Raw genomic sequence first — 20,417 nt, 5'->3', positions numbered from 1 at the left:
TTTCCCACCAGCATCTGTTGGTCTAGCCCCCGTTGTGCTCTCTCTCTAATGCTAGCAGTCTGCATGAAGAAACATCCTGCCTTTATTAATAATATCACCATGGTGGAGAAATAGGTGTGCTCTTCAGAAAACCAGACAGATGCAGTCAAGCAGGGCTGCTACATTCTTAAAACAGATTCACACAGGAGCAAAATACAGCTCTTTGTACATAACATTAGTACTTTCACAGCTCCTTCCCTCAGGAGCAAAGATTGACTTGAGATTGAATATTAAGCTGTTTGATGAACATGTGTAATGTTCTCACAAAATGAAAGGATAACTCATTATGAGTTTCAAAGCCAATGGCTCACATAAGATCTGTGGAGAGACATGGTGCATGAGAGAACAAAGCAAATATGTTTGCCTTCAAATTAATTAAAACACTACCACAACATCGCTTCTTCAGGGCTCAAGTGGAAGAAATCAATGGGTGTACAGAGAGCCAGTGGTTGTTTTTAAAAGAAAAATGTGGGTTATAAAGAATGTCTTTTCACCTGTGTATTTATTCTCAGAAAATTACCCCGATAATTCATAATAATTCATAAAGCTTTAGGGGTACGACTCCCCCACATTGCCCTCTCTGAGGTAAACATGATGCGAGACTTCAATGACATCGTGCTTTAATCTTTTTGTTGATTAATTCCATGGAAAAACACCCTCACCTGAAGGGAAAAAATCAGCTAGTTAAGGAAACTTTGTTTTACTCTTTTGCAGTTTCAAAATTGCTGATGCAAAATAATGAGTCTGGGCTTAATTAGCAAGAGCTACTTTTACAGGAGATAAACAAATAAATGATTAAATCCATTGATGGTCTTGTTGGATAGAGGACTGCCGCATCTGACTCCACCGATCCCTGTTGCCATGGAGACAGACGGTGACTCTGACTGTTTCTCTCAATTCAGCACGTTCGTTGGATCATTTTAGGCGAAAGTTGCTGCTACCTGGCTGCGATGCTTACAAAGCTCTTTGCTAAAAATGGAAGGTGTGAGAAGCATGAAGCACAACCTTGATCAGTGTTACTGTATACTACAGTATCAGAATGGGAAAATACGGTCTAATATTTTGAATAGAATAGAATAGCAGAGTTATTGGGGGAATAAAGCTTCTGCATTACATGTTTTGCATCTTTATTTTCATCACTTGGCATGTCATATACATGGAATATATGACATACATAATTTTGACATCTATTATATTTTTCTTCTTTACAGTAGAGAAACAACATTGAGATGAAACACTATTTGGTTTCTAAATTGAAGCTTTTTGTTAAATAGAGGCATATAAATCCTTTTTCAATATCTCTTTAAATCAGCACCCCAACCGTAGTCATCATTCACTCATTATCTATTCACATTGTGTTGTCAGTAATTCAGTGTTTTAAAGTCTTATCTTTGTAGTTTTCACTGTAGTCCACAATGCAGTAAAATAGTTCCAAAAGTAAGTCTCTTGACGGTTGGTCAGCACAAATGGGGAAATCCCACCCCAATATGATAAAGCTTCCAAAGTGATCTTTGCATTTATCCAATCAGCTTTTGGGATATGTGAGGCAGGCCACATCTCTAATCTCATTGGAAAAGCAACTGTCTTTCTCTTTTCCCAAAAATGGAGTTTGTAAACCATCACCCTGTTCCTGTCCTGACGTTGCTCCAAATGTGGACTGAACATGCTCGCTCCCCTGTCCTCCAGCAGCCTTAGACAGAAGGCTGGCGGTGTGCTGTGTGGTTTTCAACCCTGTTCCCAATACAGTCATAGAAATTACAGTCTTTGCTCTTTGGGAGCCCATGCCTGACCCCAAGGCTGTTGTGTAAGTGACAAGGCTTTTGTGTTTGACTTGGCCCCTTGACATCAGTGCAGACTCAGAGCATGTTAGTGTCTGTGGCTCCTGCACTGTCACAGAGGAGCTGGCAAGTGTTTGCCTGGAATTTGCCACTGACTCCACCTCAGTCTCAGGATTGATTAGGTTGTAGCTGGTAGAAACCCTACCTCTATTATGCAGCTTACTCCCGCCCCCTTCTCCAGGCCCCTCCCCAAACTCAGGTCCCTGAACAGAGGGGATTATGGGTACGGAGTGGGCTCGGATAGAAGGGGGAGGAAATGCTGCTCTCTGGTCAAGACGAGTGCATGGAACATCAGTATAGCCCATCTTTTCTCTGGTATGGGTGGAGACCACAATTTGTATATTGGAATTTGAACGGCTTTGCTGATTGCTATCCAAGTGAGACTGGCACCTAGAGCATCCCAAAGAGAGACAGAGTGGGAATTATCTCTTATATTCCATTCCATTATGTCAATATTACATTTCAGTTATACATTTAAAATCAGCAATAAAATCTGACATCAGGAATTTTGCTTCTGTTGCTCAAATCACTGATTTGAGAAAAAAATTATATTTTCAGGTTGGTACTGCTTGTGCACATTCAAATTCTTGAGTGAAAAAACAGGCAAGGCCTCTATCAAAAAGGCAATTGGCTCTTTTAAGGGAATAATTCAACCAAAAATGGAAATTCTGTCATTATTTTCTCACCCTGAGGTAGTTCCAAACCCATATGACTTTTGGAAGAGTGACTCTGGGCTTTCAAGCTCCATAAAAGACAAAAAAAAAAAAAAAAAAAAAAAAAAAAAAACACGACAAAACCACAGTAAAAGAAGCTAAAGCCATACAATCACTTTGTGTGATAAAAAGACCAACATGTGTCGTTGATCTCAAAACAAATCACTGATGCACACCTGCATGTAGCACCCAAATTAAATATGGCGACTAGGTCAATAACATCAAACCTTATTGGTTCTTGCGTCATTACATCATGACGTTTGGTCATGAGACACAAAATAACCAATGTGGTTTATGTTATTGATGTTGTCGAAATATTTGATTTGGACACCGCATAAAGAGTTTGATCAATGGCTACGTTTATATGTACACTAATACTCTGATTATTGCAATAATCAGAGTATAAGGAATAATTAGATTAAGATGTTTACATGATTTGGGCAGAACTTTTCAATCCAGTTTACATGCTACTTGCCAATACTCTGATTATTCGCTGAGAAATGTGATGTTTTAATGCTTTTTTTATAACATATGACAATATATATATATATATATATATATATATATATATATATATATATATATATATATATATATATATATATATATATATATATATATATCTTGTTGCAAATATGTATTTTTAAATAAAATACATTTAGTACATTTTATAATTTTATTAAGGAAAATGAGTCAGAAGCAGTTAATAAGAGTCACTTTCGACTACACTGGATGCGCTGTCTCTTTTTATTCACTAAGAAGAATCGGTTCATAAGGGTTATTTGTTTGTTGTATTACACTGGTTGCTATGTCTGTTTTGTTTCACTGAAAAGAATCGGTTCATAAGAGTCACTTGTTTGAATTGGAATACACGTGGTGGATTTTGTTGTGTTCCGCCCATGAAGACAAACTCATTTGAAAGATGTACTTGCCATTTTTTTGCAGTATACAGTCTTTTTATCTCACCAACTTTTAACTTAGACTGCAAACGGATATTTACAACTCGGGAAAATATGCTCCCTGTCTGTCACTCACTCGACGTTGTGTCGATGTGGTGACACTAGGGGTTCGATTTTGAGAGCCCCAATCACCTTTGCTTAAAATAGAAAAGGCCAATGAGAATTGGCAAGTGGAATTTGCATGCCACTCTCCGCCCCGGACATACGGGTATAAAAGGAGATGGCATGCACTACTCATTCAGATTTTTTCTTCAGAGCTGAATGTATGTTGTGGTCATCCTCTCACCTTTTGCTACGCGGCTGGATTCTTACGGCGCATATCAGACCTCCCATCCCCCAGCACGCTCGTTCTATCTGGAAAAGCTGTCGAGCGATGCAGGCGGTCCACCTCAGGGCGGGTCTAATGTGTTGTTCACGGCTCACGACGAGGATGAGCTTTCGGTCACAGCATCGGAGGGTGGGCTTCTGCTATCGGAAGCAGAAGAATCTTCTGAGCTCCCACCCACGGGCAGTAGAGCACAGGATGAGGCAGACCCTGAGATGGTAGCCGTGCTTGTCCGGACATCGGGCTGAAGTAGAACCCTCCACCCTGCCCTGAGCATTTGCGGCTGGATGATTGGTTTCTGGGCTCGGAGCATGACTCGCGACCAAGCCCTGCCCCGGTGCCTTTCTTCCCGGAAGTGCATGAGGAGCTAACAAAGTCATGGAAGACAACTTTACAGCCCTTATTTTATCGTGCCCAAGAGAGGGGGAGGGTCCTGCCCAATCTTGGATCTGCGTGCCTTGAACAAGGCCTTACACAGGCTTCCGTTCAGGATGTTAATGCAGAAGTGCATCCTGGCGTCGGTACGACATCAGGATAGGTTCACAGCCATCGACCTGAAAGATGCGTACTTTCACGTATTGATCCTTCCTCGACACAGACCCTTTCTTCGGTTTGCCTTTGAGAGACGAGCATACCGGTACAAGGTCCTCCCCTTCGGTCTGTCCCTGCCCCCTCGCATCTTTACCAAGGTCGCAGAGGCTGCCCTGGCCCCGTTGAGGGAGAAGGGCATACACATTCTCAATTATCTCGATGACTGGCTAATCCTAGCTCACTTGCGAGACCTATTGTGTGCACACAGGGACCTCGTGCTTCAGCACCTCGACCGACTCAGGCTTCAGGTCAACTGGGAGAAGAGCAAGCTCTCCCGTGTGCAGAGCATCTCTTTTCTAGGTATGGAGTTGGACTCGGTCATTCTCAAGGCATGTCTTATGACCGAACATGCTCTGTCAGTGCTGACCTGCCTGAAGACCCCTCTACGAGGCGGCTGTATGCCGTGATGTGGCATCTCTTCGCAAACTGATGTTCTTCCTGTGGGGAAGACCCACAGATATGCGCCATCGGGTCTGTGCTGTCTTTCCTTCAGGAAGTGCTGGAGAGATGGCTGTATCCCTCTACCCTGAAAGTGTACGTGGCTGCCATAGCATCTTACCACGATACACTGGACAAGGGACCCTCACGACAGCGCGACCTGATCAACAGGTTCCTCAAGGGCGTGAGGAGGTTGAATCTTCCTAGACCACATCTGATTCCCTCTTGGTATCTCTCTGTGGTCCTACCTGCCCTACAGAGAGCCCCCTTTGAGCCCCTGGAGCAGGCCAAGCTCAGCACTTTGTCTCTGAAGACGGCCCTCCTGGTGGCACTCACTTCCATCAAGAGGGTTGGGGACCTGCATGTGCTCTCTGTCACCAGCGAATGCCTGGAGTTTGGGCTGGCACACTCTCACGTGATCTTGAGACCCCGGCCCGGTTACGTGGCCAAAGTTCCCACCACTCCTTTTCGGGACCAGGTTGTGAACCTGCAAGCGCTCCCTTCAGAGGAGGAAGACACGGCCTTGTCGTTGCTGTGCTCAGTTCGCACCCTGTGCATCTATCTGGACCGCATGCAGAGCTTTAGACACTCGGAGCAGCTCTTTGTCTGTTTTGGAGGACAGCAGAAGGGGAAAGCTGTCTCCAAGCAGAGGCTAGCCCATTGGATTGTGGATGCCATTTCTCTCGCACACCAATCTCAGGACTTGACGTGCCCCTTGGGAGTCTGGGCGCACTCCACTAGAGGTGTTGCGTCCTCCTGGGAACTGGCAATGGGGGCCTCTCTAGCAGACATATGCAGAGCTGCGGGTTGGGCTACACCCAATACCTTTGTGAGGTTTTATAACCTACGCATAGACCCGGTTTTGACCCGAGTGTTACGCGGTAACAGCAGGAAGACCGGGCGGCCGGTTGGGTGTACCGCTTGCATTGCGCGATTCCCCTTTTTCAAAGGTGATAATGTGCACCTTTTTGTCCACAACAGTTCCCTGTATCCAGTGAACCCCGGACGCCTCTTTAATTCTTAAGCACTGTGCAATGACAAACTCGGTGGAGGAGTAATGGCACAAGGCCCAGTACTTGTGGTATACCCCTTTTCAGGTGAGCCTGTGTGCTCGGGCTCAGTGCTCCATGCGTGGTGATTCCCCTTTGGTAATCCCATATGATGAGTTTCCACTGTTTGGTTTCCCCTTTGGTGAACCCTGTGTTTCCCCTCGCCAGAGCTTTCTCTGCCTTGGCCACTGTTGCTGCGTACCCTCTCTGTAGATAGGGTCCTGCAGTGGTATCATTCCATATGTGAACTTCCCCACTGGTAAGTCCATGTGAGGTATTCTCCATATGTTAACCTCCCTCCGGTAGGATGTGGTCTCCGTAGTGCTCCCCCTCCTGGAGAGGGCACTTCCCAGTGTTATTCTAGAAAGTGCTCGGCGGGAAATTGCTTGACAGCAAATCAGGAAAGGCACTGCTGGTAGCCTACTTGGATAAGTGCCTCCTCCCCCCTTAATGGGACTAGGGAGATGCCTTACCTAACTTGCTGGAAGGTCACGATGTGGTTGAGCGCTCGCTGCAAGGCATGCAGCAGCTTGCCCATATCCACTCTTCCGTACCTCATGACATGGTTCAGTGCCTGTGGCATTTCCTATAGGAACCCCTAGTGTCACTACATCGACACAATGTTGAGTGAGTGACAGACAGGGAACGTCTTGGTTACTGATGTAACCTCTGTTCCCTGATGGAGGGAACGAGACATTGTGTCCCTCCTGCCACGGTGCTGAACCGGCCGCTGACATGGCTGGGACTCTCTATCGGCTCCTCAGCATAAATCTGAATGAGCAGTGCACGCCATCTCCTTTTATACCCGTATGTCCGGGGCAGAGAGTGGCATGCAAATTCCACTTGCCAATTCTCATTGGCCTTTTCTATTTTAAGGAAAGGTGACTGGGGCTCTCAAGATCGAACCCCTAGTGTCACTACATCAACACAACGTCTCGTTCCCTCCATCAGGGAACAGAGGTTACATCAGTAACCAAGAAGTTTTCTTTTGCCATGGGGCTGTGGATTCTGCAGTCGGAGAGCACCGCTTCTGGATAACTGCGGTTTTGCATGAAGCCGAGAAGAAAGTGCAGCTTTTGTTTTGTGATGTTTTTGAACCTGTGCTTGAGCGTAACATTGTTGGGCCTCGTGTATTCAGATAGAAGACAAAGGCAGGCCTAACAGTCATAAAAAAACATTCCTCAAGCCCCCTCCTTCTAAGTCATAAATCTTACTGATAAAATCGCGCCAAAATCAAACAAAGGGAGTCCTAAACAGACTACAGATCCATGAAGCCTTGCCCACTAAAGGATCGAGCACTCAACTCCTATTGGATGAGGCACACAACAGAACGTCCCTCGAACATGACATCATCCGGACTTCAAATAATTCTGAAAATGCTTCCAAAGTTGCTTCCGGCTACTTCGTTCACCGAATACGGACGTAGCTTTTTGCTGCTCTCCGGTGTAACCTCGTGGCATAAGGAAGTAATGTCCGACTTGAAACTGTAGCCATACAATCTCCATCTCGCTGGACGAGTTGAGATTACTCTGTGTTCAACCAAACACTCTAACGGATCCGAAGGAGACCGCCGAGCAATTCGCATCTTCATCCGTTGGCCTACAGAAGTGAAGAGATTAAAGATTTCTCTTCCATCTTCAATCAAGTCGACATTTCTGAGTTCTCCGCCAGCCCGCCGAGAATCAACAGCCGTACCGCCCTCTGAGAATCAACAGCCGTACCGGCCGCCGACAGCGCGAGGAAACGGCCCCCGTCATCACCCGAGCCTCAAGAAACTGGGTCAAAGTTAAAGGACGGAGGAAAACACATTCTACCTGTGTCCTCATGCGATTCAAGTAAGAGGTTACGTCTGGGCAGAGATAGAATATTATAGCGTGTTATTCTTGTGTTTCAAGGTTTTTGCTTGTACAGTTTACGGACCGCCATGTCCGCTAATTATTAATACTCAGGGTATTAATTATCACGAATTTGTTTTGCTGTATTGTAGTCCAACCAAATTGGACTGTTGTGCATTTTCGCCATCGCGGGTGAGACAGCAACTGAGTTCATCCATTAAAGAGTCAAATAACAAGGGACTTTTACGAGCCCCACTCGTAAAACCGCGTCTCTGAGTGATGAACACGGCTGCTTCATCTCCAGCTATAGCAAAATCAGCTTTCGGGCTGTCACTTAATCATCTCTCTCTCTCTCTCTCTCTCTCTCTCTCTCTCTCACTAACCACACTGACACACACACACACACACACACACTGTCACACACACACACCTTGTGTTATAGAATTATTTTTATTTCCATATCTAATCATATCACTGTTTAGTTTGTAGTTGTAAATCGGAAGTTTATTGACTGCATTGTATTAATTATTAATTGATATTACTGCATAAATAAACTTTGTTTATATTACAAAGAGAAGTGTTTTGGTTTGTTTTGCATACACCTGTGTCATGCTGACGGGATGTCAGTGCTCGGATTCAAACCTTCATTCATTGTTTTTTCCCGAAAATCGATATTCTTCGGATGTCGATTTTCCAAAGAAAACAATCTAATATTGAGACTGTTTTAATATTCGGTTATTAGTCCCTGATTTCAGGGTGGTGCCCCGTCAATGTTAATCCTTATTAATATTCTATTGATTTTTGATAACTGATAATTATCTTTGATTGAATGTGAATGATCAATAAGCTAGTGTTAATTTTAATGTTTCATCGACGTTAACAATTAACGATTATCTTTGATAACTGTTGATTTAAAGGATTAAAAAAAGCTAACATTGATTCTCATCAATGTTCTATTGATTTTAATAATTAATAATTATCTTTGATAATTATTAATTATTGCTAATAACCAAACTTGCTCCTAAACGTAGCACACTACATTTACTGGAGTCCCATATGAGGTTTTAATGAGTTAGATCCAATTAATTAATTTAAATATTGATTAATAACTACAGAAATAATTATTAATTATTTCTGATAGTAACCCTGATCTAAACAACCAGTAAAGCCCTACAACATCATCTGTCTGCAGCACTTTGGTCAGAGTGGAAGAAATGCGTTTAAAGCGTTTACATGCCAGTATAAAGCGATTAAAATGGAGAACTCCACATATCTTACTGCGATTATCATTACTCTGATTATTAGCATAATCACAATATTACAATCACAATATTCTGTTCACATGAGCAACAATTTAATCGCAGTATTACCTTAATCGCATTGTTATCACGTTATCAGGGTGAACGTAAACATAGCCAGATTTGTTTTGATTTGATTTGAAAATGAATAATGATTTAAAGATTCTGTGGCATTTTATGTACATTATAAAGCTTGACAATCACTTTTCACTTTGATTATATGGTAAAAAGAATCTTTGTGTCTTCCATGGAAGAGAGAAAGCCATATGGGTTTGGAGTGATATTAGGGTGAGTGAATAGTAACAGAATTTTCATTTTTGGGTCAACTATGCCTTTAACTGAAAGACCATTCCAACAGCCACTATATTGAACATTACGTTTCTTTAGTTATTGGGCATTATGAGAAAGTTCTCAGCCATGGAGAACATTGCGAAAAACTTTTATTTAAAAAACAATCACAACAGTGATAAAATAATTTATAGGTAGTGGGAATTTAGGATCTCTGTGTAATAATTTATATTCCTCTACATGGGCTGTGTGGCTGTAGCAGCAGTAACTTTAACTCAGAGCTCTCTCCCTCTTGTGACAGTCTTATCATAGATTTGAGCCATTGATATCAAAGTCTGCATATGCCTCACCCTGATGTATGAGTGTATGAAAACCACACTACTTTATTTGCCTTGGTTTTGATCTGCAGGTAGAGGCTGCTTATCAAACCCAGCACACCTTACAGTGACAGATAAAGAGTTTTTGCTGGGACAGAAGAGCTGAATAACGCACTCAGATGTGACCGAAAGATTTGAGCGGGTTATCTAAGGTTTGTCAGAAGAAAAAATCATAGGAAAAACTGTAGGCTTTTATATGTGAAGCACTGCAGTGCCACTAACTACAACTCCTTGGCACGGTTATCCTCCTCCAATCTTAACCACTGACATATAAATACAGCACTGTAAGAACATCAGATCTACACAAGTGATTGTGAGTATGATATTGCTTTCATATAAAGTTATAAAAAAATAAAAATAAAAAAAGTTAACATTAAGTAACTTACATTTTAGACATAATATGGCCAGTTGTGGCACACTTTTGTGCAGTGATACTAAAATATCAGCATTCTTGAAATGCCGCTTGTCCAATCGCATTAGACTAAATCAAACTAACTGTTGTTTAAAGTCAAATATAAAATCATCAGAGGTACTGACACATAAAAATGGCATGTTTTGTCACTTCCCCAAAACCCACTCCATTGAGTCCTTGATAATGTCTGACATCAAAGACTGTTAAATAACAGAGTTTAAATAATTGAGCCCTATATCACAATGCACGGCTGTTAAAAGTGTATTCTAGCTGCAAGTTAATCTAGCAGATCTAAACAAATCAAAACAATATCTAAATATAAATGCACTAATGGCACATGCGGTTTCAATCCATATTTAATCTCTGACAGGTTAATATGTGTCTTTGCAGAGGTGTTTTATGGAACAGACAAAATTCTGTGGGGATCCTGCTGTCATTGTGAAGGGATCAGCAAGCTCTGCATGCATGCCCATCACTCTTTCTCTCCCCTCTCCTCACTTCTTGTTCCATTAGACTGGAGTGTGTCTCCATGGCAACAAGAGAGAGGTTCGGGGATGGTGTTGGTTGATTTAAGGCTGCTAAGTCTGGAAATAGGTCAGTTCAGCCCAGCTCATCTCTCCCTGGGCTGGCCAAGACTGGCTTGAGAATGGTTGAGAGAGGCTTTTCAATATTTAATAAATCAAAAACAATAATAATTATAGCTGAATACTGTGGCTCCCTATTGAGGGATGACCCACTGTTTGTGCTTTAATTAATTAACCAAAAGCAGGGTTAACCAAGCAGAGTTAACAAAACAGAAATCCCTGATTCTGACACACTGAGAAAAAGAAATACCCCTCCAGTGAGCATGTTAGTATGTATGTGCATTATCACATCCCCTTAAAAGAGTCTCCGAGTTCAAAGCTGCACTGTTTATGAATGTAAATTATGGAAATAGGTCAAATAGAGAGAGTTTGGCAGTGAGCTGAGTTTACAAGTCACTGTGAAGCTGGATCAAGTTGGCAGGGTAATGAGAACATCTCTTGAAAATTCAAGAGTAAGTGCTACTTACATATTCTAAACAACCCATACTTAACTGAAGGATATTATTTTTGTCATGTGCTCATTCAATGAAATCCAGGTTTGCTCTTTGACTCCATGTGATATATTTCTTGGAATTCTCACTTGGCTCTGGAAAAGTTCTATAAAATAATTATCCTTTTCTGTAATTTTTCATTGTTAACAAAAACTTTGTCCTACATACTTTTCTCTTAGAACTATAAGAAGTCATATAAGTATGCACTAAAGTTAGTAAACGTTTTTTTTTTTTTTTGCCATCCCAACCAGCCCAGCAAATGGCGTGAGAATGGGGCAGGACTATTAGTTTGCTGACCAATGTTAAAATGGAAGACAGGGATTTTCAACATGGTCTGACAGAATCACGTTACTGTACTTACATTTTTGCAAAAAGATTTTTAAGTGGCTCTGTATGTATTGCAGCAGTTTCTTGGTGAAATGGACACTAGAGGATCTACAACAATGACTTTTTTTCCCTTTCACACAAATCACGAGTAAAACGGCAGATTATTAGTTCTTAAACACTTTCTTTTTGCTCACCTTCTCAAAGATTCTGGCATCATCTCCACCTCTTGGAGATGTTTGTAGGAATGAATAGAATCTCTAGATCCTCCACTTAAATGATAGCCTGCTCTAGAGATGGGCGGAGTCCACTTTGAGACAGCTCGATAATTGGTTACCTTCTGTTTTAGGGAGGGGCTTGACGATAGGGAGCAGCTTCTGTAGACACACATGCACACAAAAAGCTTCCAAAGTGAAAACAGAATGATCACAGATGTTTTCAAAGCAGTTATACCAGTGGTTCTCAAAGTGTGGGTTGTGCCCCGTGTGGGTGGGGGAGGGAAGGTATTGTAAGGCGGGCACGGAAGACTGACCCATTCTCAAATAACTTTAACACATTCAGCAAAAATAATGACAATACACGCAAGAACCAATGTGCGCAATTTCTTCACCTCTGCCTTTTCTCCTGCCTTGTTTAAACTTTCAGCAGGCACCGCAGCGCAAAAGGCACAAAGCATATAGCAGTGTCAGGTGCGTTCTCGATGCGCTTATGTAAACAAAGACGTCTCGCCCGCCAGGTTCATATGGGATAAACGATGAATTGACATTAATATTTTGGTTGGTCCCTCACACAACACTATCAATACACGCATTAGCCAATGTCCGCAATTTCTTCAGCTCTGCCTTTTCTCCTGTTTGTTTAAACTTTCGGCGGGCACCACAGCATGCACTGCACAAAGCATTTAGTGAGTGTAATGTATGCTCTTAGCTGCGCTTATGTAAAAAAAAAAGTCTCACACGCCAGTTTCAAATGGGGGAAACGATGAATTAGCACTAATATTTTGGTCGGTCCCTCATACAACACTGTCGAATGGCTTCAGAAGTATTGAAATATAAGGCACAAGAGTTAAGAATGACTTATATGGTGCTTTTGTAACTTGGACAGCCAAACACCATCCTCTCATCCCTCAGTCTTGTCACTGAAACGTGGTACGTTGACCATGAAAGTATGTTCTTCTGAAACGAGAACATACTTTTCTCAGCACAGGCCACGATGGGCCAATCACAGTCATTTATTATTACGCAAAAACTGTTGTTGTTTCATAGGGGGCCTGGCCAAATAAATTTGAGACTATAAATTTGTACTATACAAAGTAGCCTGCAGTTAAGCACACTGCTCAAATGCTGGAATTATGAATAACAAATTCCAGGCCCCATTTTTAGATTATTTCTATCAATTAATGCTTGTAAATCATTATTATGGAAAAATCCTGCAATGATTTGGCTGTAATTCAGAAATGCTAATTGACATTATTGTTACCAATTACAACTATTATAATTCCTTTGAGTGCTGCTTATTTTTTATGTTAACATATGGTGCCATATTGAGAGTTGATTAAATTTCTTCCTCGGCTGCTGTCACTTCTGGGTAGAGGAACAGAGTGTCAGAAGTTTTACAATGGAAGTGAAGCTCTGGCAAAGTACCTGCAGCGCTTCCCCATGGAGAGACTGTGATTATGATTTGGTAGGGAGACTTTAGAGCTGCTGAGCACTACACCGGATGCCTGCTGAGAGGAGGAACCATGGGCTCTTCTGCTCTGTAGTGACAAACAGGAAATAAAAGATATTATGGCAGGGGAACAGAGCTGTATAGTGGCTGACCCCACTGATTTTAATTTAATCTATATGTGATTGCTCTTGTTTTGTATTACAGCATAACATCTGGCACACACCCACAACAATTAGTACTATTTGTACCCTGCTGAAAATAAATAAATCTTAAAACAGCCTGAGTTGGTTTGCTTTTTTAGCTGGTTTAAGCTAATCTGGATGTAGAGTTGGGGTACTTGAGTTCAGACTCGGACTCAGACTCGAGTCACGAGTCCAATTTTAATGGACTTGGACTTGTCACGGTCTCGGATGCATTTTTACTTTGACTTGACTCGGACTCGAGCCTTTGGGACTCTGGATCTTTGGGATTTGTGATGCAGTTAACAAAATAAATAAATAAAAATAACAAAACAAAAATAAATGGACACTGTCTGCAAGCATTTGTACCACCCCCTGATGTCATAGACTTAGCCAGAGTTTGTTTCACTATGCTGAGCAAACACACCTGCAGAGCGGCACACTCAGTCAACCAATACTCTTGAATGTTACTACAGAAACTGCTGTATAACATGGATTACCGAGGTGGCTGGCATGACGAACACATAAAGACAGGTATGTAGCCAATGTACTAGAAACTACAAGGCAGTTTCGCACACCACGGGACCTGACAACTTTTTAGGTGTAATGTATCCACACATGTAGGCATCTGTAGTCTCTTGTGGTCCATGCAGTGTTGTCATCTTAAACTGGTCCTTGATGAATTAATTGTAACTTTTTAAATAATGCTATTTTAAAAGCATTGACAAATATGCTTAAAATATGTTCTTTTACAGTTTTTTCCACAATAAAATGCACAATGAAATATGAAGTTATTTTGGGCAGCGAAATGTTTTGTTTATAATTTAATTATAGATTGGGTGACCAGACGTCTCGGTTTATTACACAGGACAGTACCGGTTCTCCTCATTGTCCTTCTCGCTATTGTCTCTGGTATCGTTTGCAGAGAAGAAAATCAATTTAGTTGCGTCGCACCTTGATTTGATGTTACATTCATTCTAGTCTTCAGCAAATCAGCTGAAATGTATCTGGTTACCATGGCAATGACGTCATGCGCTTAGCACTCATGCTCTATGTCATCCTGTCAGTCAGCGCAAATGCCCAAAATAATGCAAAAATGCGTTTTCAACAACGAGCTGAAAGAAGCCGATCCATGTCTTTGCTCAACACGTGAAAATGTAAGCGGGTGTTTTCTGAATGTTCATTTTCCCCACAAGCACTGAGATAAATCAGACAAGTATCACATACAGACTTCAGAAGTAATATTCCAGGCTCAATACAAGTTAAGCTCAATCGACAGCATTTGTGGCATAATATTGATAACCACAAAAATGTATTTCGACTCGTCCCTCCTTTTCTTTAAAAAAAGCAAAAATCTGTGTTCCAGTGAGGCACTTACAATGGAAGTCAATGTGGTCAGCCCATAAAAGTTAAAATACTCACTGTTTCAAAAGTATAGACACAAGACATAAACTATATGAGTGTTAACATAATTTTAGTGTGATAAAATCACTTACTAACCGCATCTGTGTAAAGTTATAGACAATTTTACAACATCTTTGCCATGACGATGTAATGTCAACAAACCCTAAAACGACTGTAAAATGACTATTTAAACAACTTTACAGCTCAAATATTACATGCGTTTTAACAGAAGAATTAACATAAGTGCTTTTATAAAATTATAAGGTCGGTGAAGACTTTCACTTAATAATACATCAAATTTCAGTTTGTTTCTCACCAAACCTTATAGTATTCCTTCAGAACAAGACATGAGTCACATACAATCATTTAAGACTTCTGAATTATACTTTAGCATCCTTTTGAAGCTTGAAGAAGTGGTCACCAAAAACTGCCATTGTGTGACATCACTGAGCACATTTTTTTTTTTTTCATAATTGCTCCCTTTGCGTTAAGAAAAAGAAAGAAAATCATATGAAGTTATAACAACACAATGGTGAGTAAACAATGACTGAATTTTCATTTTTGGTGAACTAATCCTTTAAAAATCAAGGGAATGTAAACTTTTGAACCGAATCATTTGTTTAAATTCAGTTACCATTTTGTGTTGTGGAATATAGAGTATGTGAGTATATGTTGTCAAATAGCTTTTATGATACCTCTTAATTTTTTTAAACGATAACAGACGGATGCATTAGGGTTTTAGGTGGACAAGCAGTGCTTAGAACTGCCCCACGTTTTCCGCGAATTAACAGTCATGTCCGTGTTAAATGGCTCTAATATTAGCAGTGGGCTTTACCAGTGTTTTCGGATGTAGCATTTGCAGTCAAGTCGTGAGATGTAACTCAGCGAGTGCTAATTACTATTGTGTTGACTTATTATTTCTTAAAAAAGTCAGCAGGTAGAGACAAAAAAGAAATCTCAGTATATATTATTTCTTTAGATAGGGATCATTTTAGATAAAAGTAAATTAAATTGAAAGGACAAATTGAAAATGAAGTAGAAATAAAAAACAAAATTAAAATTCGAAACAATAATGACTGGTTTTAATGACTAATGCAGCTTTCACTTTCTTTAGTCTATGTTTGAGTGGAGGGGAAAAACAACAAATAACTGAAATGTCAACAGAACGCATTAAGAAGTGTGTTGAAGGACAGTTTTGTCTTCATACACCTAAAGCATATGCTTTCATTCTGAAACCACTTTGAAGTTTGTTCAGCAGCAAACTAATCATAAAATATAGAGGTGTTTTTTTTTTACATTTATATTGACAACTGTGTTTTCTTAGTTGTGAAAGTTAAAATAAGCTTAAAATATTGATGTTGAATTTACGGTTACAATTTGAATTCAGATTCATGAACAGATTAATTCGGACTCCGACTCGACTCGCACTCTGCCTGTTATTGACTCGGTCTTAAGTTTGACTCAGCCCCTTTCGGACTGGGACTCGACTCGGACTCGATTGTTTAACGACTCAGACTTGACTCAGACTGGACTAAGGTGGAGTCTAACCCAACACTATCTAGATGGTCTCCCATCTTGGACAAGCTGATCTTCAGCTGGTCTAGCTTGCCTTTCAGCCTGGCCAAGCTGGTGCTGGTTTAGCTGGTTGGTCAGCTGGTCTCCCAGTCTGACAAGTGCCCAGAACAGCCCTAATACAGCAAACAGACCTGCCAGGCTGGGAGATTAGCAAAGACCAGCAAACCAGTTCAGGCTGGTTTAAGATATTTTTTTAACAGGAAACACACAGGTAGAGGACAATGTATGTGCGGTGCCAAATGCGAAATAAAGGGATCATGAACTCCGGAGAGAGCCAGTATATAGATGTTCGCTCAGTGATACACAGGCCCTCAGTGAGGGAAAGCCACTTTATCGACTATACATTGAACTGCAGGTTGAGCAAGGCACACTCGTCCCCAGCTCTTCCACAGCAGTCGGGAATTATTCTCAGACGATATTACATTAATTAATTCCTAAAGTATTTTTTTCAATCCTTTTTCCCTCTTAAAATTAAAAGCATTATCTTATTACAGCCTAGCACTCGGAGAGCAGTCTGCAATAAGTGTTCCATGCCCCCCAATGTAGCCTGAGCTTTAAAGACAACCGTCTTTAATGCAGTTATTCCAGTTAGTGGAAATCTCCCTCCCTCTTCCTGTCCTGTGGAACATCATTAAAATGATTGGGTTTGACTTTAAACTAGTTTGGGGCCTTACAGCTGAAAAAGCATGTCCTTCTAACACTGCTGCTTCCTTGGGGACCTGTTAGCATTGTTCTTCTTTCCAGCAAGAAAATTGGATGATATCTGACCACCATTTCATTGCCTCAGCAACAGCAGCACTTGGCGCTGTAATTGTAAAAACATTCTCTTGGCGAAACATGCAGAAATCAAATCTGAACAAATGTTAAAGACCCCATGAAATCACTAGTTTCACAGTTTTCTTTCCAGTGTTGACCTATTTCCTACTGTATCAGGAAGTTGGGGTGGGACATTACATTGCAGCCATGAACATGATTTAAAGGCCCTGTCCCAAATTGCACCCTAAGCACTTGCAGTCCTCCTGTGAGTCCAGACTTTGGTGACGTAAGTGAGTACAGTCTAATGAGGTGCTAGTCAGCAAGTTCACGAGGGTGCGTGAATTATAAAGTGTGCATTTAGGACAGAGTTCAAGACTTCAATCAGATAAAGGCATTTTCATATGTTACGTTTATCATATACAGTACATGCAGTTTCATAACTTATTAGTATATATTAGTTAATATAAGTTATTTTCAGTTATTATTTTCAATATTGATTTTTAATAAATAATTCCAAGCAGCACACTGACATATAAATAAAGTATTAGACATTTTAATCAAGAACCTCTGAAAAACAAAGTGCACCTTAAACAATGACAAAACCCCATCATTTTAAATATTTAGTGAACAAATAAACATACACTGCAATAGATTGCAAAAATCATTATAAAATACACACACAACTCTTCAGGTATAAATATCACTGTTAGACTGAACAATGCTATCTCAAAACATATAAGCAATCTCACAAGCTACAGCTACAGGTATGTGCGGGGAAGTTGTCTCTCCTGTCTTGGTATTTTTTCCAGCTCGGAAACTCCAATCTGCTGTGATTAGTTGAGAGGATCAGCAGCGGGGACTGTTGGGTAGAAGTCCGCTGTGGAGCTTACACTGATGCGGGCTCAGCCGAAGGCCGCATTGAAGGCACAAAGGGGCACTTGTGACCACCCTTCTTGGCGCTAAAATGTCAAATGGGACACCGTATGGTCTTGTGGACTTCGTGGGAATGTGCAAATGAAGGCCACGAGATCGCAAGTTCACATCAAGTGTGCCATTTGGGACAGGGCCTTAGTACTTGCTAATTGCTACTCAGAAGTAAGTGGTATTAGGGGAAGGGATGTTCCCATTCTAGAGAGCATTTGGCTGGACACAATGAGTAAGAGCAAGATGAGAAAGACTATACATTTGAAATGTGTATACCGGCTAAAATTTAATTTTGTCAACCTTTAGGTGTACGCTAGCATATAGATAGCCTCAAAGCTACAATCATGGGGTCTTTAAGACTGGAGCTTAAGAGGATAACTTTTCCCCCTCGCAGGCTCTTCTTAAATTTTTTCTTTTGATGTCAGCTCAGCAGATTTTGGTAAGGATTATACAAGTGGTCCAATTAAAAACTTGCTCTACATGCTTGGACTGGCAAGTGTGACATTGATAAGCAGTTCCTCTTTATCCTCATATCGGTCATGCGCTTTCATAGATTGCTTTGGTATGAAAGCATCTGCCAGGGAAATGCAAATGTAACCTTAGGGAATAATTGAGGCTTGATTCCCCATTTTCATTGGACCCAACACATGGGAACATGCACATGGGAACATGAGGTGCTAACATCTGTGTGCAAGATGCGAACTGCTCAGTGGCAGTAGACAGAAAGACTGATCTTCCAGGTTTGATAATGCAACTCTATTCATGTGGTTTTTTAGCTTCTAGTTGGCTGGCTGCCTTTGACTGCTGCATCAGATAGATGCAGTGTTTACTCCCTGAGCTGCATGCAGTGTTATTTCTGTCAGCTTGAGAGATCTTCGGAGCAGGTGGGAAAGCAGTAAAGCCGTTCAGGGCATCTTTCCTCCAGCTACCTGCTGACCAATTGTATTCATTACTGGTGACTGTTATGCACAAGGGACTTTATTTGAATCTCCATCACGGCATATGTGGGTGGCTTGATTTCTAAACATATACGTATATATATTTGGTATGCACGGATGCGGAGATGTAGGTTTTTCTTAAACAAACAATCATTATGTGCACTGTCAGCACAAATGTGGACATCATGCAAATTTGCACTAAGAGCCGTAAACAAACGGCAGCTGGGAGATGTCACCTTTTTAAGCTGGAGGGCACTCTCAGTTCTAGGGCTGGATTTAGACATGAGGCTTGAGGTGTTGACAGTACAGTCCGTCAAGTTGCGGATTTCAGTCAGATGGGCCTGATGCTTCGCTCTTTGTCTCCTGTAAAGTGTTAATGGATAGTTATGTGAAATACTTTGAGGAAATTGACATGTTCTGTGGTTTGACATGATATCTTCCATGTAAAGCTATTTTTTTATTTTTTATTTTCATTTCTAAAGCAGCATTTTACTAATTCTTTAAGAATAATTATACATGCTTTAATGACAACATAATAATTGAGAAAATACGTTGAATATTTGTACTTTAAAAAATCAGTTGTCATACTGCGGGATCATTTCTAATAGTGAAGGCAAAATGTGATTAATAATTATGAACAGATTAGAAATGGTGACCAGGTATAAAACCTAAGAAATACACTTTGTCTTAAATATAAATTTTTATGGAGAATTGATGAAGTAATAAAAAATTAGTACAGAAATAAATGAAAGGAATAAATAAATACTGAAATGAATTTAAATGATGAAAAAATAAAAATAAAATAAACCCAAGATTATAAGTGTCATAATTAAAGAAATTAATAAATAAAGGAATAAATGAGGCACTACATTAAATGGATTTAATTAAAAAGGACTACATTTTACATAAAAAAATATCATAATAATAAAATAAAAACATTCACATTTAACATACACCTTTGGGTAATTTATTTATTTACTAATTTATGTTTTATTTTTTCAGTTTTAGCCTCCATATATTTTAACCAAAAATTTTCATGTGTATATAGAAAATCAATGGACCCTTACACATTTGACACCTTTTACAGTTTTTGAGAGATGCCATATTAATAGTTGAAAGTCTTTTGTAGTTTATTTGCTACAAAATTTCCTTTTGTACTATGACAATTCTCAGGATTCTCTTCCCAAAAGCAAATAAACTCAAACACATTATTACTGTATGTTCAAACAATATTATTCCAAGGATGGTTTGGACTCACTTGTTTTTGCAGTAAATAGCCATGCAAGCCACTCCCAGCAAGCTGATTCCCACGGCTATGATGAAGATGGACAGAATCTGTCTGTGATAGGTTTCTCCACTCTCTGAAAAGATTCAGGGAAAGTACACACTCATCTTCTGGCTTTCCTCACAGT

At 40.5% G+C, this 20,417-nt stretch overlaps 1 protein-coding gene across 2 annotated transcripts in view; it reads right to left on the bottom strand.

Moving 5' to 3' along the window:
* Window positions 1-875: 875 nt before the first annotated feature.
* The window catches only part of LOC127427474 (pro-neuregulin-3, membrane-bound isoform-like), a 314,565-nt gene continuing 295,023 nt past the window's right edge, over window positions 876-20,417 (bottom strand). For both annotated transcript variants that reach the window (XM_051675108.1, XM_051675109.1), the window contains exons 5-9: window positions 20,264-20,366; window positions 19,242-19,368; window positions 13,205-13,317; window positions 11,759-11,938; window positions 876-2,267 (exon numbers count right to left, since the gene is read on the bottom strand). In XM_051675108.1, coding sequence (XP_051531068.1) covers window positions 1,565-2,267; window positions 11,759-11,938; window positions 13,205-13,317; window positions 19,242-19,368; window positions 20,264-20,366 — 1,226 coding nt within the window. In that variant the 3' untranslated portion in view covers window positions 876-1,564. The remainder of the gene's footprint in view (window positions 2,268-11,758; window positions 11,939-13,204; window positions 13,318-19,241; window positions 19,369-20,263; window positions 20,367-20,417) is intronic.

This window comes from Myxocyprinus asiaticus, chromosome 36 (assembly GCF_019703515.2).
Source record: "Myxocyprinus asiaticus isolate MX2 ecotype Aquarium Trade chromosome 36, UBuf_Myxa_2, whole genome shotgun sequence".
Taxonomy (NCBI): Eukaryota; Metazoa; Chordata; class Actinopteri; order Cypriniformes; family Catostomidae; genus Myxocyprinus; species Myxocyprinus asiaticus.
This window is presented reverse-complemented; position numbering and strand designations above follow the sequence as displayed.